This window comes from Triturus cristatus, chromosome 10, assembly GCF_964204655.1.
Source record: "Triturus cristatus chromosome 10, aTriCri1.1, whole genome shotgun sequence".
NCBI lineage: Eukaryota > Metazoa > Chordata > Amphibia > Caudata > Salamandridae > Triturus > Triturus cristatus.
In genome coordinates this window covers 1,082,534,826-1,082,561,053 of record NC_140593.1, presented here as the reverse complement: position 1 = coordinate 1,082,561,053, position 26,228 = coordinate 1,082,534,826, and the positions used below count along the sequence as shown (strand labels likewise).

At 50.2% G+C, this 26,228-nt stretch overlaps 1 protein-coding gene across 1 annotated transcript in view; it reads right to left on the bottom strand.

The window, feature by feature from the left end:
- Positions 1 to 26,228, bottom strand: part of LOC146796600 (lysosomal alpha-glucosidase-like) — an 854,317-nt gene that overhangs the window by 637,170 nt on the left and 190,919 nt on the right. Inside the window, exon 6 of the mRNA XM_085629244.1 lies at positions 22,610 to 22,729. Coding sequence (XP_085485370.1) covers positions 22,610 to 22,729 — 120 coding nt within the window. The remainder of the gene's footprint in view (positions 1 to 22,609; positions 22,730 to 26,228) is intronic.

The following is a 26,228-nucleotide window of genomic DNA, read 5'->3' as shown; positions in this document are numbered from 1 at the left end:
CAAAGATGTGCATACATTTTGGAAGTTAGTCCATAGTGGATGCAGTGAGTCAAAGGAACCTCTAAGGTGTGTGGTGCCACAGAATGCTTAGGTGGCGTTCCTAAGTCATGTCTATATAGCCAGAGGGGTATCGGACAGAGGAAGGTGGCCTATTCCCAGGGAGGATTTATTGGGGTTCTTCTCACAACTTTCCTTAGTGAAACTGACAACCTCCTTAAAACTAAGGCATCAGGTCTGGATAACTTACCGCCATTGTTTTAACATCTAACCCTAAGTGGTGGGCTTCCTCTAAAGTCTTGTTTTGTAACAAGGATGGGTAATTTTCCACCTAGTAGGAAGGCTGCAATAATTAGCCTATTCACAAAAAAGGAGTTGGATGACCTAAGAAATTATCGTTTGAAAAGTTTGCTCAATGTTGGAGCTAAATTGTATGCCAATGTGATCTTACAGTCCTGAAAATTAGATTGAGACCAAGAACCTCGTCCCTCACTGAATGGTAGACCATTACTTTAGTTTTTTGCTTCTTGGGCAGATGGTAATGGGAATGAAAGGGAATCTTTTTTGTTGATTTTAGTATTGCACTATTCTAAAGGATGTGCTCTGACATCTGGTCATTCCCAGTAGCTTACCTGCAATCCTCCGGGAACTGCCCCACCAGAATTGGGCTCAGGTAGAACTAGATGCATATGGGACCCTTTCTTCAAGAATCCTGCTGGGTAATGAGCTAAGGCAGGGCTGTTTCCTGGCTCCCACGCGTTTTTCATTATTCCTAGCAGATGCCTTGTGCTGTTGATCATACTAAATCTTTTTCGCCGAAAATGGGAGCCAGCCATATCTCGTGTCTCCTCTATGCAGATGTCTTGGCTATTTTAGATCTGACATAAGTGGGCCTTCAGAGGAAGCTGAAAAGGTTTAATTTGTACTGTGTGGCTAATAAATTAAAGGTTAATATGGAGAAAACAAAAATAATAAATTTGGGGGAAAAAACATAAGTAGTTGCTAGGCAACGATACGGTGGAGGTGGTAGCCACATATACTTGGGTATGATGTTTAATAATAAACCAAATTGGGCCATGCATAAAGAAACAATGGAGGGTCGGGAACTCTCCACTATAGGTGGTCTAGTAAACTTTAAAAACACATTCGGAGGACCATCTCGTTCTCAGTATTTTCTGCTTATTATTCTATTGTTTCAACTCAATGTTTAAATGGGCAGTATTGTTGACCCAAAGGCAAGCTGAGAGAAGCTTGAGGGTAAATGCCTGAAAAAACGGTTAAGCCTACCCAAAAGCATAATGTGCCCGGCAACACGACTGGAAGGGAACCTGCAGGCGTGGAACTTTTTAGCCTATAAAGCTACCATACGCTTTTGGTATAAGCTGTGGACCTCGGAGGTTCCGAAGGTCTCAAGCCTCTGTGCTATGGAAATATCTAAAGTGGGCTGCACAAGTTAGAAATAGATTAGGGAAAATCGTGGCATGACTGAAGGTGGGAACATTTTGAGCAATGGAGGCATCCCACCTATCGAAGGGGAAGTTGAGAAAGGCCTTAAAGAGATTTTGAAGCAGAGTTTTATTACGTTTTAAGAAAACCATCAGCGAGTTACATGTTGGAGTCCTGGGATAATCGAAGGATGTATTCTTATATATCCACACTGCCAAGCCCCCCCGTTGCCTATGCTGCTATAAACATGTCAGGTGACGCTGAATTTTTGCTTTTTAAAACTGGAGGAGTTTGACACACTTTCTGATCCTGATAATAACTGCACCTGTGGATTACGGGTACCAATTTTTAATGTTTACCTCTTGTTAGATTGTTTGTATAGTTCTAGTTCACGACCGTTTAAAAATATAATATATGTTGTTGCAATGAAGCCCTAGCAGTTCTCATGAACATGGAGTTTTTAAATGTGGCTTGTTTGTTAGCAAAATTCTTAAAAACTAGCTTGGGCTAGAATTATTGTAAGAGATTGATACGGAGTAAAGCTGGCAGAACTCCATGTTGATTCTACAGGAGTGTTGAAGCAGAAAATTTGATAACGTGATATTATGCTGTATGGTTTATTTTGTGGTTAGGTGCAAGGGAAATGAGTCGGTGGTTTTAATGCTTGTGTATAGGACTTGGTGGGTGGGACTGAGGTAGGGTATGGGGATTTTATCAAGAATGTGTGTTCATTGTTTTATAGAAATGTGTTTAATCAATAATAAAGTTTTTACCTACCTTAGGGACAGTAATAAATATAGTTCCTGATACACCTGGAGAAGAGGGAGAAGCAGGTGTTCTGACGAGAGTTTGTGAGTGCGAGGTGGAATGTTGGGAGGATTGCTGGTGAGCTCCAGGTCATAACCATGTCAGATAATGTCTAGCACCCATTTGTCTGATGTTATGGATTGACAAATGGGGAGAAATTGTTGAAGTCTTCCCCCAACAGGTGTTAGATGATCGGGGGGGGAAGTGTAGGCAAGTCACTGCCTATTGGGAGAAGGGGAGCTACATGTTGATGTGCCCTTACCTCTACCCTTAAAATGGTTTCCTCTGGGGGCGTGGCCAAAATGGCGGACGGGTGAGGCGCATTTTCGTCTTTCTCCGCGCCCCGCCGAGGGCCTTGCTGGTAAGCCACCCTGAGAGGTGACCTAAAGCACACCTGCCAAGCTGTAACATCTGCAGCGTCTCGAAGGCGATCCTTGGAGGCTGCTCTGCTCTTTTGGGACCGCTCTGGGGCCCGAGGCCGGGTGCGGCCTCACACCTGTGGGCTGGGACGCAAATCGTCTCCTGGGCGTGGTGGATCTGGAGGCCTGAGACCCACTGGAGGCAGAGTTGCCATCCTGCACGGTCCACTGGCAAGCCGGTGGACCACGCGAGTGCCTGCAGTGACGAGCCGAAGGTGGGGGTTCCATACAGGAGCTGGTCGCGGACCCGGGCCCCAGATTTGATGAAACTTGTCCGATGACAGGGCACAGGCTGATTGGACCCGGTGAAGGAGAGGAGGCTAGCCGTCCGACCGGGCCAGCATTGCGGGGGCCTGGACTCCGGGGGCACTGGAGATTGCTACAGTGGAGGGGGTTGGCCGGGCCCTCTGGGTTCCTGCCCGCCCGACCTATGCTGCACTGGGTGCCCCGGGCCTAGTGGCGGGTCGCAGCCGCCGACACACAAAGGCAGAGAGTCGGAGCGGCCAGGAGTGGCCTTTCTGGGCATAGAGCGGCCTTCCCCAAAGGACCGAGCATACGCAGCGGGCGGCTGAAGGCATCTACGGACCTGCTGTGACTGGGGTTCCCCGTGCGAGGCCCGGAGTATACCCTGGCCTCGGCCTACAGGCGGAGCTGGTCCGCACCTGTGGGATCGCAGCGTTGCGGGAGTCCCGACTGCCGGGGGCTCCGGAGATTGCTACAATGGAGGGGGTTGGCCCAGCCCTCTGGATTCCTGCCCGCCAGGCCTACGCCACGCTGGATGCCCCAGGCCTAGTGGCGGGAACGGCTGGTGACACACAGAGGAGGAGAGCTGGAGCGGCCGGTGGCGGCCTTGCTGGGCGTGGAACAGTCCTCCCCCAAGGACAGAGCATATAAAACAGGTGCGGCTGAAGCCCCTTGCGGACCCGCTTTAACTGGGGTCCCCCGTGGGATGTCCGGAGGATAGCCTGGCCTCGGCCTACAGTGAAGCTTGTCAGCACCTGTGGGATCAAGCCTGGAGTGACGCGGCACCACGAGGCAGAGGCACGCCAGACACTGACTGGAGGTGAGTAGCAGGTGACACCAGCAGCACTCGGGCCCCCCCTTCTCACTCTGGTGCAGGTTGTGGGAATTGGTGGTGACTCCCCCACCTAGCTCCACCATCATCAGGAGAGACAGTCCTTTGACCGGACTCGAGGGGGCGCCTAGGGATCCCGCCACACCCAACAGAGACCACGCTGATCTTGAACCCCTGTGGAAGGCAGCGGGTCCACCTTCTTGTTGATTCCCCTAGGGCGAAGGGAGGCCCTGCTCATCCCAACATTACCTGAGATTCCATGGCGGATTTCCCCCCAAGTGGCATGGTGGAGGGGGTCTAGCACCGGCTGACACCTGTGGTATCTCTCGGACTTGAAACCTGGTAGTAACTGTATTGCCGCTGGGCCCTGGCGACGGATTGGCTTTGGTTTGTGCCCCTGCGCTGGGTTTGAGGGCGACTGGTCTATTAAAATGGCCTCAGAGAAGACTAAGAGGGACAGGACAGTGAAGGATATGCGCCTCCGCCCCTCGGGTTCTGCCACTAGAGACCCGAGCCTACCTACTAACCAAGATGATCAGTCTGGCTCTGCTCAAACTGAGGCACTGGTCACTCGTACCTACCTGGAATCACTCTTCGCCTCCTTGAGGGAGGATCTTCAATCCTTTAAAAAGGAACTAGCAGGGGAGCTCAGAGAGGTCCGTAAAGATGTGGATGACCTGGGCAACAGGGTTTCCAGCCTGGAGAATCATGAACAGGGCAAGTCATCGAACAACTTTAGCCAGAGATTATGTGACTTCGGGACCAACACCTGGATCTGCAAGCGCACTCAGAAGATCTTGAGAACAGGTCCTGACGTAACATTCGTATCAGGAGCATTGCATCTGGGGCGGATGGATCTGACATTGCGACCTTTGTGGAGGAGTTGTTTCGGGGGATACTGGGGGCGGCCCCCAAGGTGATGATCAGAATGTACCGCGTGTACAGGGTGGATACCCGGAGGGCTGCGCCCGGTCCTCCCCCGGATATCCTCGCCTGTGTCAAGGCATTCCGGCTGGTGACCTCCCACTTGTGTGAACTCAGGGTGTCCTACTCTTGGGGTCACCCTTCAGACTTGTTTTTCGACTAGCAGGGAAGCTCCACCAGCTTTGTTCGGTGGAGGAGGTGTGCAAACTGTTCAACATCAAGGACTTGTCCCCCAGAATCCTCTAGCCTAGGGGGACGGGCCGCAGAAGGAGGGAGAGGTGAGACCTGGGGCACCCCGATCCCACTCGCCTGGCCCCGACCGGAGCCAGATACCATAGTCAGGCTGTATTGGTTACTGTCGCAGAGGACACGGCGGGCTGACGACTTCCTAAAGCATTCACCCATGTTAACTGCACAGGGCAATTTTTCCCTTCCCTTTCGATTGGGCCCGGCGGGGAGCTTGGAGGGAGGCCATGTATAATTCCCCCTTGTATGTCACTTCATGGAACACCCATCATGGACAATATTCTTCATCTCGTTAATATTTGGTTTGTGTTATGGTTGGCCACTCGGGCCTTTTGTTACGGAGGTTTACCGGACCTGGTGACACGACACACACATGCTATTCATCACCATCTCGCCTTATGGACCTCTAGTTTGGGATCGGTCGTGGTTGTTTGGTTATATATTAGGCTCCTGACGCAGCAGACACTTACACTTCACCCCAATGTCTAATCACTTAGTAGTACTCACACTCAACGTCAAAGGGCTTAACCATGCATTGATGTGAGCCTCTATCCTCTCATATTTAGAAAATTCCGGGGTCCATATTTGTTTGCCAAAAGAAACACACCTACTCTCCAAAGACCAGCATAGGCTGCGCTCTAAAGCGTTTCCACATCAGTTCTTCTCATCACTCTCGTCCAGGACAGCTGGACTCGCAATCTTGGTTTCTAGGACCTTCCCCGGGAGGGTGGGAACTAAACAGGCAGAGATCAAGGGCAGACTCTTGGCTTACTCTTTACACGTTGGGACGGGCAGTATAACAGTATGCACCTTCTATTCCCCTAATGAAGGTCAGGAACCTTTCCTCCGCAGAGCGGTGACGGAGATTATGGGTATGCAGGACAGGCTGGTACTTGTGTGGCAACCTTAACTTGGTATTTAACTCTGAAACAGACATGTCAGCGCAGCACCATGGGGAGGCAGGGACTCTCACTAAAGAGGGTTGAATTGGCTGAGGGACATGGGCCTAGCAGAAATATGGAGAACATAACACCCTGGCACCCGTGATTACACGTTTTACTCACACGCCCATAAAACATACGCCAGACTTGATTATCTAATTGGTTCCCTGGAGATACTTGCAACAGTCCAGGAAACCAAGATTTAGCCACATTCGCTTTCCGACCATGCTGCAGTGACAGTGACACTTACAATACCATGCTCTAGATTTTCTCCTGGGAAGTGGAGACTTAGAGACTCCCTGCTCCACTGCCCAGAGGTCATGGCCCAGATAAACAAGATGATACAGGATTACTTGATGACTAATGATATCCCGAGTCCCCGAATTCCATGGTTTGGGATGCCCTGAAGGAAGTTGTTAGAGGGGAGTTTATAGCCATAGCCTCCGTGGACAACAGGTCCCGGCGGGACAAAAGAGAGAGTCCGTCTCACCAGGTTACAGAATTAGAGGACATCCACAAAAGGACAGGGCCCCCCAGGGTGTGGAGGCAGCTCGAAGCGGCCCAGGCAGGACTAGATATTGACAGGGCTGAATACAATGCACTTAGGCTCAGGCACAGATTTTACGCAGGCGGCGACTGCTCTGGCCGCCTTCTGGCGAGTCGACTACGGGGCCAACGCCAGGAGTCAAGGATCCCTTCTAATCTTGGATAAGGGAGAAAAAAAACAGACGGAGGATGCACACATTGCGGATTCCTTTCGAGAATACTATCAGACCCTTTATTCTGCACAAAATCTCCCATCAGACGTGGTCTCGGCCTAGCTTGAGGGGGCCACTACCACATCTGTAACTCCCACATAGACAGCAGATCTGGACCAACCAATTAAGATTGAGGAGGTTATCTTTAGTATTTCCCGCTTGAAGCTGTCCAAATCCCCGGGCCCGATAGTTTCCCAGCCTCTTTCTATAAAGCTTTCTGCCAAAGCTTGGCCCCGATACTCACGAGCCTCTTTAATGCAATAGGGGATACATCGTCACTTCCCCAGTCGATGCTTCGGGCAGACATAGTAGTAATCCCCAAACCCGAAAAGGACAAGGCCCATTGTGTCTCTTATCATCCTATCTCTTTGTTGAACACAGATCTAAAAATGTCACCGGTATACTGGCCGCCCGACTCTGCCCCCTCCTTCCTGGCCTCATTAATCCTGACCAAGCAGGATTTATACCTCAACGGCAGTGTAGCGACAACACGCGAAGGATCTTACCTATAATCGATAAAGCTCAGCGATACCCCGTTGAACAAATGCTCTTGGCAATAAGACGCCGAGAAAGAATTCAATAGGGTTCACTGGCCCTTCTTGGCACCCACCCTGACCCACTTCGGTATCTGGGATCGCTTTCAGAGATGGATCCTTAGCAATTACTCTCACCCAACAGCTACCATTCGGGTCGACGGGCGATCTTCCGCTTCCTTTCCTGTCTCCAGGGGGACCAGACAGGCATGCCATTTGTCGCCCCTGCTGTTCGCCATCTTCATGGAACCAATGGCCGAGAGAGTGCGCACCAATCCGCCTATCAAGGGAGTCCAATTTGGCGGAGAGCCACATACTATAGGGCTATATAGTATGCCTTTCTAGATGAACCATCCATCTCACTGAACTGGAGGCCTTTGGCTTAGCATCAGGCTTCAAAGTAAACATACAAAAATCACAAGCTCTCAATCTTACTCTTAATACACAGACGTTGGACGTTTTACGACGTACCTTGCCGCTACAATGGGCTGAGACATGTATTCCGTACCTAGGCCAGTTATCACCTACCATTGCTGACACAGTCACGCAAAATTACCAAGTGCTAACTCAACCATCAAAACCGACTCGTAGAAATGGCGATCTCACCCCTTATATTGGCTTGGATGCATCTCAGCCATGGGATTCCAGTTCTCCTCCGGTACTACCAGGCAACTCAACTGAGGGTCTTTGTGGAATGGTCGAGGGCTGAATCCGAGAAGAATTGGCCATTTATGGACCGGACACTGGCGGGTCAGGCACTATGGGGCATCCCATTTCTCCCTAAGCACACATGACCTAAATCGCTCTAAATTTTACCCATCACTAAGGCTTCCTTGACAGTGTGGGATAGTCTAGCGACACATAGGAATCTCACCACTTTTCCCTCGCCACTCACTCCTATAGCCAACAACTCAAGAGTTTCAGCCAGGCTTTCAGGAGCCCTAGTTTCAGGTTTGGGAATAGAAGGGTTGCAGATCAGTCGGACACTTATTTGATCTGGAGGGCCCACTCCCTTTCGAAGCACTCCGCAAAGACTTTGCGCTCCCTGAAACGGAGCGCTGGCACTATACCCAGGTAAGCCATTGGGTGATGCAACCTTCTATTCGTCCAGGGCAGAGCAACGACTCACCCCCTTCGAACGATGGCTCCTGTCGAGAACAACTGACAAACTACTGGTTTCGGACCTTTACCATCTGATAATTAACCCAGTGGAGATGCCCAAGCCCCGGAGCCACCTCCGCTGGGAGGCAGAAATCGGCAGGGAACTCACAACTAAATAATGGGAAGACATTTATTACAGGGCAAGGCATACTGCGTATAAAATGGCCTGCATTGAGAGAGCAACATATTGGTACTACACACCCTGCTGGATACACAAATATAACCAGTCCAGGTCTCCGGATTGCTGGCGACAGTGTGGCTCTCCAGGTACTTTACTACACATAGTATGGGATTGTCTGAAAATTAGCAACAGGTGCTCATGGATATAGATAAGCACTTAGACAAATACCTCCCCAGATTCCCAGCCTATGTAATCTTAGACTTGACGAATCCCCTCACCTTTCTCCTTAGGTCTCGCCATGGTAAACAAATTGGTGTGGCACTATGTGTGGCTCTACAAAATGTCCTTTCACATCTACCGACACACGTGGGATGGTTGCTCCGGCTGTGGTAGATAGTGGGGATGGAACTCATCAGTTTGTCTATAGCTAATTAGGGTCTGGCGTTCTCCACATTATGGGTGCCACTCTTGTCGTTGTTAACGGCAGAATTCCGGGAGCTTACTTGCCCCAAATAACTACGCTTATTATGCCTATCAGAGGCTGCAAAATCCCATGACACTTTACAACAATAGCAATACACTGTGGCAGATGCTCTGTACATTGGTAGCCTTTCTCCTTCTTCACTAGTCACCAGGTCTGAGGGACGGAGGGGGTTGGGGGTAGGGGAGGTTTTTTGTCTTTTACGGAGGCATGTTATTCTTCCTGCGTAGGGACCCCCCCGTGTAATTGGGTCCCATTATGCATCCTCGAATATGCCTTTTCCTCTGTCTGATATTAAACCTTAATAAAGAAATCTAAACCATAAAATTGTTTCTTCTGTACCCTCCTCTAAAGAAACCTCTACCTGAAGAGGGTTGTGTGTTGGACTTGTACGAGGAAGTATTAGGGTCTGAGGATGTAGTTTTAGACCCTGCTCTATAGAATAAGTGATGAAGAGAGCCTCTGCTTGAAGGAGATTACAGTGCTCCCATGGATTTCACCATGTCTGAGTCTTTCTTCATTTTTTATAAAGCCTCATCATCCTGAGGTCTGAAAAGATGTTCTGTGTTAAAAGAAGTGTTTAAAATAGACTGTTGTACTTCTGGTTTAAAACCTGAAATTCTAAGCCAGGCATGCCGACATAAGAGAATGCTGGTGTTAACTTCTCTTGCTGAAGTGTCAGGAGCATCTAGCGCACATCTAATAGAAATATAAGATACATTTTCCTTCTTAAACTAGCTCTTGTGCCTTTTTCTTGTGCTCTTCTGGGAGGTATTGAAGTAGGCATTCCATCTCATCCCAGTGTGCCCTGTCATACCCAGCTAGCAGGTCCTGCGTGTTGGCAATGCGCCAGTGATTAGCAGTTTGAGCAGCAACCCTTTTTTTAAAAATTCTTTTTTTGTTTTTTTGGTCCTCATATAGCAATAATTTGGTGTTGGAGGTGTCGGGGGCCTATTTAGTTTGGTATTCCGACCTTCCGCAGCAACCCTTTTACCAGATGAGTCAATAAGCTTTGATTCTTTATCTGGGGAGGAGAATCTCCATATGTCTGCGAGTTCGCTCTTTTACGAGCATTGGAAACTACCAGTGAATCTAGATGGAGCTGTCCTTTAATGAAAACCGGATCTGAGGTTGATGGTTTATATTTTTCTTTATCAACCCTTGGTGTTAAACTGTGCTCGAACAGGGTCGTTAAAAATGTCATCTGCATGTCTCAGCATGCCTTTTAACACAGGACACTCTGGCTAACTCTGCGTGAAGACCCTAGTGTCTCAAATAAAGAATCCCCATCCAAGGTCTCTTTGTGCAGTGTAACCCCATGATATGCTGCTGTCCTGGAAATTAACTCTAGATAGGGAACATTATCATCTGGAGGTGAAGGTTTTGCAGGGTATAGGTCTGGATCATTATCTATAGGTGGGTCAATATTATAATCATCCTACGGATCTGTAGGTAAAAGAATATTGTCATCGCCATCATTATCATACCCATCTCCTAAATCAGGCTGTGTGTGAGGAGATCCTGGTGGTGTTATGTGTAGTGGATCCGAGCCTGGCACTATTGGCAAAGGTGAAGATGGTGGAAGTGGGGAGGAGATGGAAAAGTAGGATGGATAGGGCTTGTAGCAATATCTTTCTTCTTCTTAAGGGGGATCTTGTACCCAGTGTCTTTTGAACTCACTTTCCTTTTGGAAGGAGTTTTGCCTAATATATGTTCAGTGTCTGGATTGATGTAAAGCTTTTTTCTGCTTTGGATCCAATTGGTCTTTTATAATGTCTAAAATTGGTTCCGGGGGATTTGAAAAGTCTTCTTTCAATTTCGGCACCGAAGTTTCGGCGTCGAACCAGACTTCTACTTCTGGTCTTTGGAAATGGAAGGTTTCGGTTCGAAAGCAGACTTTTGTTTGGAAATGGAGGATTTCGGCTCTGAACTAGATTTGTCTTTCGGTGCGGAATGTTTCAGGTCCGATCCGGAAGGTTTGATACTTGTTTCGGTGCCGAGCCAGAGAGCGGGGCGTCAGAAACGTTGTGTCGGTGCCAACCAAGGCCCGAAGGCAGAGGTGGTGCCTTATGTTTAGTGGAAGTTAGCTTATAGGGTACAGGGGTTTTAGTACTCACAACCGCTTCGTTTGCAGTGGGGGTGAGCGTACAGGTACTCGGATCACACTACCTGTCCCAGGAGCCCACGAGCCTTGTTGCCACTAGAGGACACGCCCCTTGATACCGGGGCACGGATATCAGCTCTTCGCGTCTCCCGCTTCGCGGGAGACGCTTTGTTTGCAGTGGGGATGAGAGTACAGGTACTTGGATCACACTACCTGTCCCAGGAGCCCACGAGCCTTGTTGCCACTAGAGGACACACCCCTTGACACCGGGGCACAGATATCAGCTCCTCGCGCCTCCCGCTTCGCGGGAGACGCTTCGTTTGCAGTGGAGGTGAGCGTACAGGTACTCGGATCACACTACCTGTCCCAGGAGCCCACGAGCCTTGTTGCCACTAGAGGACACGCCCCTTGACACCGGGGCACGGATATCAGCTCCTCGCGCTTCCCGCTTCGCGGGAGGCGCTTCGTTTGCAGTGGGGGTGAGCGTACAGGTACTCGGATCACACTACCTGTCCCCGGAGCCCACGAGCCTTGTTGCCACTAGAGGACACGCCTCTTGACACCGGGGCACGGATATCAGCTCCTCGCGCCTCCCGCTTCGCGGGAGACGCTTCGTTTGCAGTGGGGGTGAGCGTACAGGTACTCGGATCACACTACCTGTCCCAGGAGCCCACGAGCCTTGTTGCCACTAGAGGACACGTCCCTTGACACCGGGGCACGGATATCAGCTCCTCGCGCCTCCCGCTTCGTGGGAGACGCTTCGTTTGCAGTGGGGGTGAGCGTACAGGTACTCGGATCACACTAACTGGCCCAGGAGCCCAGGAGCCTTGTTGCCACTAGAGGACACGCCCCTTGACACCAGGGCACGGATATCAGCTCCTCGCGCTTCGCGGGAGACGCTTAGTTTGCTGTGGGGGTGAGCGTACAGGTACTCTGATCACACTACCTGTCCCCGGAGCCCACGAGCCTTGTTGCCACTAGAGGACACGCCCCTTGACACCGGGGCACGGATATCAGCTCCTTGCACCTCTTGCTTCGCGGGAGACGCTTCGTTTGCAGTGGGGGTGAGCGTACAGGTAGTCAGATCACACTACCTGTCCCAGGAGACCCAGAGCCTTGTTGCCACTAGAGGACACGCCCCTTGACACCGGGGCACGGATATCAGCTCCTCGCGCCTCCCGCTTCGCGGGAGATGCTTCGTTTGCAGTGGGGGTGAGCGTACAGGTAGTCGGATCACACTACCTGTCCCAGGAGCCCACGAGCCTTGTTGCCACTGAAGGACACGCCCCTTGACACCGGGGCACGGATATCAGCTCCTCGCGCCTCCCGCTTCGTGGGAGACGCTTCGGTTGCAGTGGTGGTGAGTGTACAGGTAGTCGGATCACACTACCTGTCCCAGGAGCCCACGAGCCTTGTTGCCACTAGAGGACACGCCCCTTGACACCGGGGCACGGATATCAGCTCCTCGCGCTTCCCGCTTCGCGGGAGGCGCTTCGTTTGCAGTGGGGGTGAGCGTACAGGTACTCGGATCACACTACCTGTCCCCGGAGCCCACGAGCCTTGTTGCCACTAGAGGACACGCCTCTTGACACCGGGGCACGGATATCAGCTCCTCGCGCCTCCCGCTTCGCGGGAGACGCTTCGTTTGCAGTGGGGGTGAGCGTACAGGTTGACGGATCACACTACCTGTCCCAGGAGCCCACGAGCCTTGTTGCCACTTGAGGACACGCCCCTTGACACCGGGGCACGGACATCAGCTCCTCGCGTCTCCCGCTTCGCGGGAGACGCTTCGTTTGCAGTGGGGGTGAGCGTACAGGTACTCGGATCACACTACCTGTCCCAGGAGCCCACGAGCCTTGTTGCCACTAGAGGACACGTCCCTTGACACCGGGGCACGGATATCAGCTCCTCGCGCCTCCCGCTTCGTGGGAGACGCTTCGTTTGCAGTGGGGGTGAGCGTACAGGTACTCGGATCACACTACCTGTCCCAGGAGCCCAGGAGCCTTGTTGCCACTAGAGGACACGCCCCTTGACACCGGGGCACGGATATCAGCTCCTCGCGCTTCCCGCTTCGCGGGAGACGCTTAGTTTGCTGTGGGGGTGAGCGTACAGGTAGTCGGATCACACTACCTGTCCCAGGAGCCCACGAGCCTTGTTGCCACTGAAGGACACGCCCCTTGACACCGGGGCACGGATATCAGCTCCTCGCGCCTCCCGCCTCCCGCTTCGTGGGAGACGCTTCGTTTGCAGTGGGGGTGAGCGTACAGGTAGTCGGATCACACTACCTGTCCCAGGAGACCACGAGCCTTGTTGCCACTAGAGGACACGCCTCTTGACACCGGGGCACGGATATCAGCTCCTCGCGCCTCCCGCTTCGCGGGAGACGCTTCGTTTGCAGTGGGGGTGAGCGTACAGGTTGACGGATCACACTACCTGTCCCAGGAGCCCACGAGCCTTGTTGCCACTAGAGGACACGCCCCTTGACACCGGGGCACGGATATCAGCTCCTCGCGTCTCCCGCTTCGCGGGAGACGCTTCGTTTGCAGTGGGGGTGAGCGTACAGGTACTCGGATCACACTACCTGTCCCAGGAGCCCACGAGCCTTGTTGCCACTAGAGGACACGTCCCTTGACACCGGGGCACGGATATCAGCTCCTCGCGCCTCCCGCTTCGTGGGAGACGCTTCGTTTGCAGTGTGGGTGAGCGTACAGGTACTCGGATCACACTACCTGTCCCAGGAGCCCAGGAGCCTTGTTGCCACTAGAGGACACGCCCCTTGACACCGGGGCACGGTTATCAGCTCCTCGCGCTTCGCGGGAGACGCTTAGTTTGCTGTGGGGGTGAGCGTACAGGTACTCTGATCACACTACCTGTCCCCGGAGCCCACGAGCCTTGTTGCCACTAGAGGACACGCCCCTTGACACCGGGGCACGGATATCAGCTCCTCGCGCCTCCCGCTTCGCGGGAGATGCTTCGTTTGCAGTGTGGGTGAGCGTACAGGTAGTCGGATCACACTACCTGTCCCAGGAGCCCACGAGCCTTGTTGCCACTGAAGGACACGCCCCTTGACACCGGGGCACGGATATCAGCTCCTCGCGCCTTCAGCTTCGCGGGAGACGCTTCGTTTGCAGTGGGGGTGAGCGTAGAGGTAGTCGGATCACACTACCTGTCCCAGGAGCCCACGAGCCTTGTTGCCACTAGAGGACACGCCCCTTGACACCGGGGCACGGATATCAGCTCCTCGCGCCTCCCGCTACGCGGGAGACGCTTCGTTTGCAGTGGGGGTGAGCATACAGGTACTCGGATCACACTACCTGTCCCAGGAGCCCACGAGCCTTGTTGTCACTAGAGGACACGCCCCTTGACACCGGGACACGGATATCAGCTCCTCGAGGCGCGCGGGCGTGCGCCGGGCTAAGCCCGGGCCGTCTGTGGCCGTCCGGGGCCAGAGGAGGCCGGGCCGGGACACCCCCCTTGGTTTTGCTGTTTTCGACAACCTATTGTCCCAGGTGATTGTCACCCATCCGGGTGTTTGTTACATTGACTTGTTTTGTACTTTTGCCTCTGGGGGTGTTTTGAATTGTGCAAACATGAATAGACGTAAGGGCGCGGTGGGGACACTTGATGCATTCATGATCAGGGTGGAGAGCCTACTTACTCACGAGATAGAGCTAACTGAGCAGCGGTTATCTCTAGACTAAATAACGGCTCAGCGGCGCTCTTCTTTGGAAGCCTTTACACAGGGAGACATCTTACATCATCGCCTCTCTGTGTCACCTACCCTACCTCCTATGTCTGTGGCATCTTCTCCCCAACCTTCCCCCCTAGTAATTTCGGATTTACCCGCCGTTACTATTCCAAGTGGCCAGAAAGCTCGTACTAGATCACGCACTTCTAAAATAAATACAGAATCTAAATCTAGCGGTCCGCCGGCCAAACGCAAAAGGGGCCCCAACAATAAATCTAATTCTCACTACTGTTCTGAAGGCCTTAGTACTGCTCCCCTAAAAATACTAGTTGCTCCTAATACTGTGTCTGTTGGCACTCAAACTGATGATATTATTAGCTCCCAAAGTAAGGATGACATTATGATAGCTTTGGAGTCGGGCTTGAGAGCAATAGTTAGCCACTCGAAGGCCTTATTCGATAAAAACTTTGCCTCTCTACAGGAAAGACTCACACGTATGGAGCAATTGTTAACTCGGGTGTCAGTTTCTGACCCACCGGTTGATAATTGTGATCCTCTTATCACAACCACTTGCATGCCGGGGGTTTCCGTTAATTTAGGTCTTGGGACGGCTGATGTTAATAATAGGACCCACTGTCCATCTAGTAGTCTATCGCAACATTCTTCTGCAATTGTTCCCCCCCAAATATCGGACCACGAAGTAAGACAATTCCCCACAGCCCCAACGCTACCAAAGACTTTTCCTAAAACCGATACTTTGAATCTCCCCCCTGCCTCCTATCCTTATGTGATAGTTTTGGCTGGAGTTCCTTGCTTGTCAGGTGCGAAGAAGGAGTCATGGGTGGATCTTCGTAACAAATGTGTGGATTGGCTGAGGAAACACAAAGGGTTTGATCCGGCCAGATTACACGAAATTTTAATGGTGCGGAGAGTGGGATGGGTGGGTGAATCTGTCTAAAACATCACAGGCGATTGTATTGTTATCAATTTTTGTATACCACACACTGTTCAGTCTCTAATGCGTACCTGTGAGTTATTGCCGGGCCTTAAGACGAATATATGTATGTTTACACTTGGTTATTTTGATGAACCCATTACTAACGCTTGTGCGCCCACGCCCACGGCTCTCCCTTTGGTCAATCGCTTCTTAGCTCTGTCTGATCTAGACGTTCCTGACTGACAACCAAGAATGAGTGCTGAACCTCCAGTCCTGTTACAGAATGAGGCCACTCCCGCTCTTCCCCTAGTATTAGCACCCGTTACTCAAAATAGCTTAGATAACCACCTAGGGAGTGTAGTGTCAAAAGTAGGTACTCTAAATGTTTTAAGTTGGAATGTAGCAGGCCTCCAACAGAGGCTTCGCGACCCTGGGTGGGTTAGTTTTATTCAGAGTCACGATATAATTATGTTACAGGAGACGTGGGCCACTACAGATCTATATGTCAACGGGTTCCTGTGTCATAACATTTTCGCAAACAAATCCAGAATGGGCCGTCCCTCGGGAGGCTTATCTATCTGGGTTAATATTTCTGTCGGAGGTACCACCAGGGTTATACCAACGAACAACCAGAATTTCCAGGCTGTAATATTCAATCAGAAAATAAGTCTCTTTCTGGTCAATTTTTATAATAATGATTTTAGTTCATCACCAAATATAAATTTTATAAATCTTTTTAATTTCATCACCACTCTGGAATCTAGGCATGACTTTGATGATACTAACGGCCTTGTGTTGGGAGGTGATTTTAATGCGAGACTTAATACAGATTGTCCACCTATAGGGGAATGTACCTGGTCCCTGGGTGCCAAAGGGGCTTGGAATTAACTTCCTTTTTGAACTCACACAATTTGGAGAATGCCATGGACATAATGGCTAACTGTCTCCCAACAGCCCCCCCTAGTGCCCACATTTAGAGGGAGAGATTGCTCATCAATAATTGCCTACATTTTTATTTCTCCTGGGTTGGCCGATCGCATCAGCAAGGCTATAGTAATTCCTATGCCTCAAGGGGATCACAACCCTATTAAGGTCTGCCTAAAAGCAATCCACCACCCAGTATATAACAAGGAATGTGGCGCTAGGAACCTCTCCATTTGCTCAAACAATCTTCGACTAAAATGGAGGGGCATCAATGTTACGGGGAGTTTTCAGACTTTGGTTAGTGATAACTTACCCCTTTTCTTTCATGTCTGTCTGATTTAAATCCGAATCCTGAGGCAGTTGAGGATTTTGTAAAGATTTGCTCAGCTCTTCGAGCCCAGCTCATGATCCCGCCGCGTATAGTCACGGTGGACAAGAGATGGTTTGATCATGAGTGTTCTCTGGCCAACCGTGACTTGCGGCGTGTTCTATCTTCCTGCCCGAGGATCTTGACCGACGTGAAAAATGCTAGGATTCGATATAAATTGGCCATTAGTAGAAGGAAGGAGGAGATCCTTGAAGAGCGTTGGGAGGTGCTAGCGCAAACCGCTGATCGCGGAAGGGGGGACATCTTCTGGGCCGCGGTTAAAGATCTGCGCTGTTCAGGTCAGCTCATGACTTCAATGGACTGCACCATTTCCGGAGCTGCCTGGGTGGACCATTTCTCTATGATTTATGCCGCCCCACTCTCAGCGATAGCTACTTCAATATTTAACCACCCTCCGTGGGTAGAAATATCACTATCGGAGGTGGAAGAGGCTATCGCTCAGAGCGCGGGGAATAAGGCCCCAGGCTCGGATGGCCTTCCTATTGACATAATTAAAGCTTACCCTGATTTGTGGGGCCCTCTTTTGTTGAATGTTTTTAAAAATGTAACTCTTACCTCTCCACCACCAACTTGGTCATCGAGCATAATAGTGCCTATTTTTAAAAAGGGCGATCGGTCCCAACCATCATGTTATAGGCCTATCTCCCTCATCGACAACACCCTAAAAATTTTAGGCAGAGTGCTGTATAACAAAATTTTGACCTGGGCTGAGGATAACCATATTTTGGAGAGTTGCCAGTTGGGATTTCGCAATAAGGTTGGCACGGCAGAGCAGTGCCTTAACCTCAACCTTATTTTGCGCAAATATACTGTAGCACGTAAATCCCCAATTTACCTTGCTTTTATGGATTTATCTACCGCCTTCGACCTTGTTAACAGGTCGTTGCTTTGGAGGGTCTTATTGAAATATGGCCTGGATGAATCTATGGTTCATTTCCTGGCCTATTTGCACAGAGATTTGAAGGCCTGTATTAGGATTGGCCAAGGGGGTGAGGTGACTGAGACGGTAAGAGTCCACAGAGGGGTTAGACAGGGCTGCGTCCTAGCCCCTCATTTATTTATTATTGATATTAGTGGCCTGCATAAGTATCTGGTTTCCCTAACTGGTGATGTCCCTAAAATAAACGGCAATTACCTTCCCGCCTTGCTATATGCAGATGATGCGGTCCTTATGGGCCGCACTCCTAATGCATTACGTATTTTAGTGAATGGTTTCGTCGACCACATGGACTCTCTAGACTTGAAGACCAATTAAAAAAAATCTTTTGTTAGGTCTTGTGGCCTGAAGAAACGACATATTGGTAGCATTGTAGTGGGGTCAGAGAGACTGGGGTCAACTAGTAGTTTCCCGTATTTGGGATTGGTCTTTGCTGCGAACTCCTCCTGGAGTGGGCATATTGCCCACTCCAGGGGTAGGTTCTCAAAGGCCATTAACTCAATCTTGAGCCTCCCCCGGCCTAAAAAGACCGGTGCGCTGGCCGCTACCTTAAAAATATATAAAGCCCAATGCGTCCCGGTTGCCACATACGGAGCTGAGGTCTGGGGAACTGCTAGATGTTCACACTTACTTGCTGAGGAAAACAGATTTTGCAGGAAATTCCTCTGTGCCCCCATATCCTCCCCACACTACATATGCCATAAGGAATTGGGGTTGCATTTTATAGGGGACTTTATTCGCGCCTGCCCTGTTCTTTTTTAGCTGGCGATCTGGAAAAACCCTGCCGCCAAATTGACTAGAGACATCATCGAGGATTGTTTACGTTGTGATAAAGGCATGGCCATTCCTTGGCTTTCAGGGGTGCTGTGTGCCCTCCGTAGTGTGAATTTTCAAAATGTTTTCTTAAAGCCTACCAGTACTAAGCTACCATCCAAGTCTGAACTCAAACAAGCACTTTATACGTTGTTCAGTGATGAAAGGGTCGCGAGAGAGTCTATGAAACCTAGTGTCTCTAGATATCTAGCTCGCAATCTTTTAACTTATCCCACACCTAGTAATTTAACTCTCCCAATGAGTCATTGGGAGCGAGGCCTCATATTTTGTCTTAGGGCAGGTACTATCAAATATGCTCTCAGTTTTCCGCTATGGAATTAGAACGATCAATTTACCGAGCCATGCCTTTGTGATTGTCGGAGTGACCAAACAATTTTAAATTTTTTATTCTTCTGCAAATTTTATATTAAATATATTACATGGTTTTTAACGCCATATTTTAAAAAACTGAAACCAATCAGCCTGGACCTTGCATTTTCGATGTTACTGACCCCGGATGACCATGAACTTGTTTTTCGCATGAGCTCCTTCTTAAAAACTGTGGTTCGTGCCCGATTAACTATGTCTTAAAGTTTGTATGGATTGTTGTTTTTATCTTGTAAACACCATCATATTGTGTATTTTGTAATGCTTATTGTATTTTGTGCTTTTATGGATTATTTTTTTTTTTTTTTTTTTTTTTTAAAAACCTTTATTTGTGCATATTAAAAGAACAAATACGGGCCTACAACCATCAGGCCGGCCACAAAACGATTAAGCACTGAGACAAACATTACATCCCCTGTGCATCAATGGTCAAGATTAGCAACGATTCAGGAGTTATACACTGGAGAGATCCTTGACACCAGGGGAAGGAGAAGTGAAGGTTAATTTTAAGGTTTTCAAAATAATTTTATCGAGGAAAAAGTCAGTAGAGGATAGAACCAAGGAGATTCGAGTCCGCAAGATGGCTTCATCACACGGGAGAGCAGCAGCATCATTAAAAACGGCCATAGAAAATCTCAGACAGTTAGGCGATGCAGTTATATAACAGGATAGTCACATGAGTAAATACGCACCCCTCCAAAGCCGCCCCCACTCAATCCACCCCACACCCGGACCCCGAATCGGAAACAAGGATAGCGCAGAGACATAGAAGAAAAAGGCCCATAGAACTAAAAAGAAACAGTTAATTACCCCCCACCCTACACCAATGCGGAGGCTACGGCCTGCCCCCCCCCCCCAGCATAGTGCCTGTCGCCCAATGAACCCGAAATATAGACAAGAGAGAAAGTAGGAATAAAGGAAAGAAAATAAGAAAACAAAGAAGAAAGCGGGGAGGAGCCCACGTAACCTCGGAGCGCCCGAAACCACCGGCCAACTACGTCTCCACACACTGAGAACCCACTACACCCAAAGGCGGTCGTGTGAAGATAACGTGTCACAACAATATAAGGAAGGCAGACAAATCGCGACGAGTGCGCACAACATATGCAGACAGTTCCAGTCCCAGTCCAGCCCATCCGTGAAACCATAGTGATAGAAATCAATCTAGCCCTGGCCCGATCGCGGGCGTAAGATTAGACTAGCCCCCACATGAAGGCCCCGCAGCCCGTGCAGACAAAGACAATATGGCCGCTTGGGAGAAGATGGAGAAGTAGAGTCACAAAATGGCCGCCGATCATCTATTGAGGTCCCCTTGTGCACCATATAAAATCCAGACCTGGCCTGTAAAGTACAGGAGTTCCACATAAAAGAAGCCGTAGGCCACCGTGAACGGTTCCTCGAGGACGTCAGGTGTCGCTCAGCTGGATACTCTTGCGGGCGCGGTGAGGCAGGCAACAACAAAGCAGGCAGCAATGAACGGGGAAACAAAGTGTCCACAATTGAGCAGGAGATCGATTGATCCTGGGTGCCGGGAAAGCCAGATGCAGACACCAATGCAGCACGGTTATACCCAGTCGTTGCGTCCCCGCAAGAGGACAGAAGCACTGGCAGACCCACGTCTTGTTGAGAACAAACGGGGCGCTCACGACCCGCAGCCGACAGTATGGAGTCGAACCGCTCACTCAGCGTTTGCAAGCCAACACACAATTGCAGACGAAAGTCCCGCAGGGCAGCCAGAACGGAGCCGCATGTCAGCGGAAGCTGCGCCCCCACATCGGCAGCAATCCGGGACGGCACTGTGGAGCTGGAGTCTGGTAGAGGGAGGGCGAAGCGGGCAGCGGGCGAGACCGGAGCATCACCCCCCAGCAGCGAGCAGGCAATCAACGCCATGTTTTACCGCTGAACGGTACAGTGGCCAGGGGGGGGGTCGTAACAAGGAGGCAATTCCCCGCAGGTCTGCGCCGCAACAGGTGAAAGCCAACAGTCGCTTCCCCTCCCTCGGACTCTCTTTGCAGCCGACTAGGCAATAGAAGAAGGGGGTCTGCAGCCTTCCACAGCGCGGGCCACAGAGCGGGGCAGGAGACCCGCCACACCGGGGCTTACCCTATAGCTCCAGCCCGTCAGGTGAAAGGTGAAGGAGGTGTCCGGGCGTCTCTCCCCCGGCTCGTCTGGCGACAGTCCGTGGTGTGAGGCGGGATCGGGGCCGCGGGGCTCAGATTTGCGCCGGGGGTCCAGTGACTGCGGAGCTTCCAGGGGGCCGGCCAAGGCCACAATGGAGCAGGGGTCCAGCGCGGAGAACAAAGGCACCAAGAGCTCCGGCATCCGGGCGGGCTCAGACTCCGGGAAAGCGGCGGCGCGGTCAGCGCGTCGTCGCGCACGTTGCACCTCGAAAATCGGCGAGGATAGGAATCAGGATGATAGTCCGAGGCCAAGGGCCGGCGGAGCCGGGCGCTCAAGCGTCTGCTCCGTTCGCCATCTTGGCTCCTCCCCCTTTATGGATTATTATTAATCCGAATAAAGTTTTGAAACTTGAAACTACTCACAACCACCTGTCCTGCTGCAATGTCTTCGGACTCTAAATCGATCTCTAGGTTGGAATCAGATTCTGCGGCAGAGAAGGCCTCTTCTTCTTCCGCAGCTTTGGCATCATGTTCGGATTCTTCCCCGAAGATATCCGGATAATGTTGAGTGCTTTGGCGCGGTTTTCTCGTTGTCGAGCCCGACGATCCCGAAGAGTCTTTTCAATCGGAACGATCGACAGGCCTCGCAATCTTCTTTGTGCTCCGGTGAGAGGTACATGTTGCAGACTTGGTGTAGATCGGTGCGAGGGTATTTGGCGTGGCACCGAGGACAGAATTGAAACGGGGTCTGTTCCATCAGCAGAAGAATGGACCGACGCAGCTAGGCCCTAAGGCCGTCCATAATGTTGTCGATTGAAGATGAGACTTTCCGATCGAATGGATACGCGGAGAGAGGGAAACGCGTTCAATAACAATACCGTCGAGGGTAGAGTGGATTGCGCACCGTGGGGAACCCAAAGAACAGTTTTGAACCAGAGCGCAGCAATTCACATCCGAACCCGATGGTGGGAAAAAACTATTTAACAATGGAGTTGATGCCCATGCGCACGATCACTAAGAGGAGTCACCTTACCTCGTGACTAGGAAATACTTTTTCGAAGAAAAACACCTTGCAAACATCTGGACCCAAAACTAGATGGCAGGAGTATGCAGTATCTACAGCACACATGCCCGGAACATATCATTTCGCATGTGCTACTTTATTGATCCAGGTACCGCCAGTAAAACAAAGTTTTCCCAGGTATGTTAAGCTCCCTAACACTTACAATACACGTAGGTGGTTGGAAACTTATAATTGTTTGAAGTAAAATTTGCTTCACAGTGACTTCACAATTGTACCCACTATTTGTTTAGATAGTCCTTGACAGCATTACACCTCGGTTCCACCATTGCATGTATGTACAATAACAGGGGGAAAATTTTTAGTTTTAATTATATTTACCTATCACCTCCTGGTACTGCTGGATTACAGAGTTTGGATCCGGACCCAAGAAAATGTAAAAATCCAAAATCCCTCCAATAGTTCTCCATGTCAGGGCTGGAGCTGGCTGCAGTACGACCTCTGTTCATTAAAATAGATAAGAAAGCAAACACAATAAATGGGTGCAGTGAGTGCTATTTAGTGGCAGTGGATGTTACTTCACATGGCCCCTCTCTATGGGCCACCTCAACCCAATATCATAGAAAGTGACAATAAACATCTTTTATCTGTAATGACAAATGAGCATGTGTTTTTAAATCTCTCTTTGTTAGCAACATCAGTCATCAAAGTTAAAAGTAACTGATAAGTATCTAACATAACTTGTCAGGACAAATGCCTATTTAATCTTACAATATCAATCAAACTTTCCAAATCATAGGAGTTGTACATCAGTCCAGAGGCTGAAAGGAACCACAGAGGACAAGCAGCTAGAACTCTTGGCTTCCCTAAATTGTCATTAAATAGATGAGTGCACGTAAATGAAACAAACATAATGCAACAGCTTGGATAAATTGACACATTATTGCAATTCAGACAGAAAACCTTGGTTTGCATTTCAGAATTCAAATGTTGCTTACAAAAATAAGTGTGGACAATGACTTTTAATCATTACAGCAAAGGATCGAAAGAGGATAAACATAACAAAACAATCTAAATCAGGAAGATCAATCATTCATCTGCCAGCTAAAAAATTCCCACTTAAATCCCCAAATTTTTCAATGTGTTTCACTCCACAATCTAATAAGCATCTTGCAATCATTAAAATATCAATCTATAAGTTGATTATACCGGGTTCCTCAACAAGATGAATCCGACCTATTCATATTCAGATTCATCATGCAACCATTGCTTTGATGATAAAAAAAAAGTTTTGATTCCTAGAGGCCAGATGTAATTAGCTTTTTTGAGCTCGCTAACGCCACAACAAGCTGTTTTCTTTGTATAAACCCTAGTTTGTAACCTATTACTGACTCGCAAAATAAGGAAGGAGCGTGCCAAGGGTGTCCCCCAGCACACCATATTTTCCTACCAAAGTATAATTTCGTGACATTTTCCCATATTTATATATAATTTGCAAAAAATTGAATACAGAGCATCGCAGGCAACGTCCGGAACACACTTGGCCTGAATCGGTGGATCTCTGGCCAGGCGCTAGGTGCCCCCCCCCTCCCTCCCCCTTACTGAGGAATTACCCCAAAAAACGGTAATGTCTCCGGTCAGCACTTTTGGAAGGCTTTCCACTGGAAATTTGTATTTTTGCTCACATACATGAATCCTGCAGAAAATAATGTAAGATTTCCATATAAAAATCGATGACATTCTCCCGGCGTGGAACAGCTCTCTCTCTGAGCCCCGGGTTTGAAAAGAAACTTAAGTCTGCAGTATCGAATATGCTACTTACCAGTATGCATCTGTTCTTGGCATGTAGGGCTGCTGACATTCATATCTGTGCATAGATCGCCGCCTAGTGTTGGGTCTGGATGATTGCATATTGTTGTCCTGGAAGAGTCCTGGAAGAGTCTTCGAAGTATCACGAGATAGGTGGCTCCTCCCCTGGACTACAGTGCGCATGGGCATCCTCTCCATCCTCAGATTGTTTTTCGCCATTGTGGCAGTGATGGAGTAGATACAGTAAGTGATGACCATGCTATACAGTAATTCTGAGTGCTGCAGCCGCTACAGGCGCCGGGGAGGAGGGTGGGCGATATGAATGTCAGCAGCCCTACATGCCAAGAACAGATGCATACTGGTAAGTAGCATATTCGGTTCGAGGCATGTGGGCTGCTGAATTCATATCTGTGCATAGATTATATAGCAGTCCCTCCATTAGCGGCGGCTGCCCGTGTCAGCTGCAGCAGTCTGAAAAAGGGTCTTGAGAACAGCCGGTCCTACAGCTGCCTGCTGTTTTGAATGTACATCTACACAGTAGTGTTTAGTAAATGGATGTATAGTGGACCATGTGGCTGTTCTACATATTTCCTCTAAAGGAAGGTTCCCTAGGAAAGCCATGGACGCCCCTAACTTTCGTGTTGAGTGGGCTCTTGGGGGAATCGTGCGTTTAGCTTTTTCATAGCAAATTTGAATACATTTAACGGTCCATCTGGCTATCCCTGCTTTGGAAATGGCGTTGCCCTTGTGTTGTGGAGAAAAGGCAACGAACAGTTGTTTTGTTTTCCTGTTCTGTCTATATAGTACATGAGGGCCCTCTTTACATCTAGTGTATGGAGCATTCTCTCTGCGACATTTTCTGGATTTGGAAAGAAAACAGGCAGTTCAATAGTCTGATTCATGTGGAACTGCGATATCACTTTAGGCATGAATGTGGGGTTGGTACGTAGTACCACCCTGTTCGCGTGAACCTGTATGAATGGCTCTTGAATGGTTAGTGCCTGGAGTTCACTAACTCTTCTTAACAAAGTGATTGCCACTAAGAAAGCTACTTTCCAGGTGAGGAATTGAATCTCACATGAACGTAGAGGTTCAAAAGGTGGACCAATCAATCTGGTGAGGACCACATTCAGGTTCCACACCGGTGCCGGTTGGTGGAGTGTCACGGGGACCACCCGGACTCCGTACTGGAAGGAGGAGAATGGTGGTCCCCTCCTGAACTGACCAGTGACTTGTTTTGTGTCCCTCAGGACGACCCGTGGCCAGCAGAGACGTCAGACGGCACTAGCACGGAACACTGTGCCTTTAATTGGGACGTCTTCCAGGATAGCCCCGCCCTCTACTCCACCGTAGACGGCCAGTCGCCAATAAGAACCCGCGAGAAGAAGACAGTGGCGTGTGACGACACCGGAGGACGGAAGGAGACAGAGCACGACGGTGAACCGGAGGAAGAAGACGGGACAGAGCGAAGCGAAGGACCGAAGAGGAGCAGAGGACGCGAGGAGGAACCGAGGCCGGAGGCAGGAGACCGCGGCATTCACGCTCCGCCGAGCCACGCCCCAGGAGGAGGTGCGTGGCTATCCCAGGTACGGGATCGCTTTACGGGTTGGGTCGGGAGGCGGGAGAGGAGAGAGCGCCACTGAACGCCGCCGCTTACCGCCGTACCTAGTACGGCACGTCCTCCCTTTCACTCACCCCCTTCACGACCGTTCGTTGGAGAGCACCTTATCACGAGTCTATTACCCTCACTCCCCTCCCTTATACAGCGTGATAAACGGAACACTCGTTCCTAACAGCCAGCTCTCCTTCTTTCTTTCCATTGGCACGGCGAGAGCCCTCCTTACGGGAAACCGGGAGAAGAGAGAAGAGGGACGCTAGCCCACGAGGACCAAGAACAGCGCCCGACCCTGACATCCTACCACCGAGGGAGAACCCATCGCGAACTTTATTGTGAACCTTCAATAAAACGCCTCACCCCATCCTCCCGTGTTCGTGTCCTCTGTGCGACCCGCTTACAGTGGTGGAGAATGCGGGCATAGAGGACCCATCTGTACACAGAAGATGGATGCGTTGATTCAACACATGATCAAGGGGCAGGAGAAGCTGGAATGGGCCGTCGAACGACAGATGACCTCCGCCAGCGCGGATCGGGAGGTCTTTAAGGATACCATTGCAGCACAGTTGGAGGGGC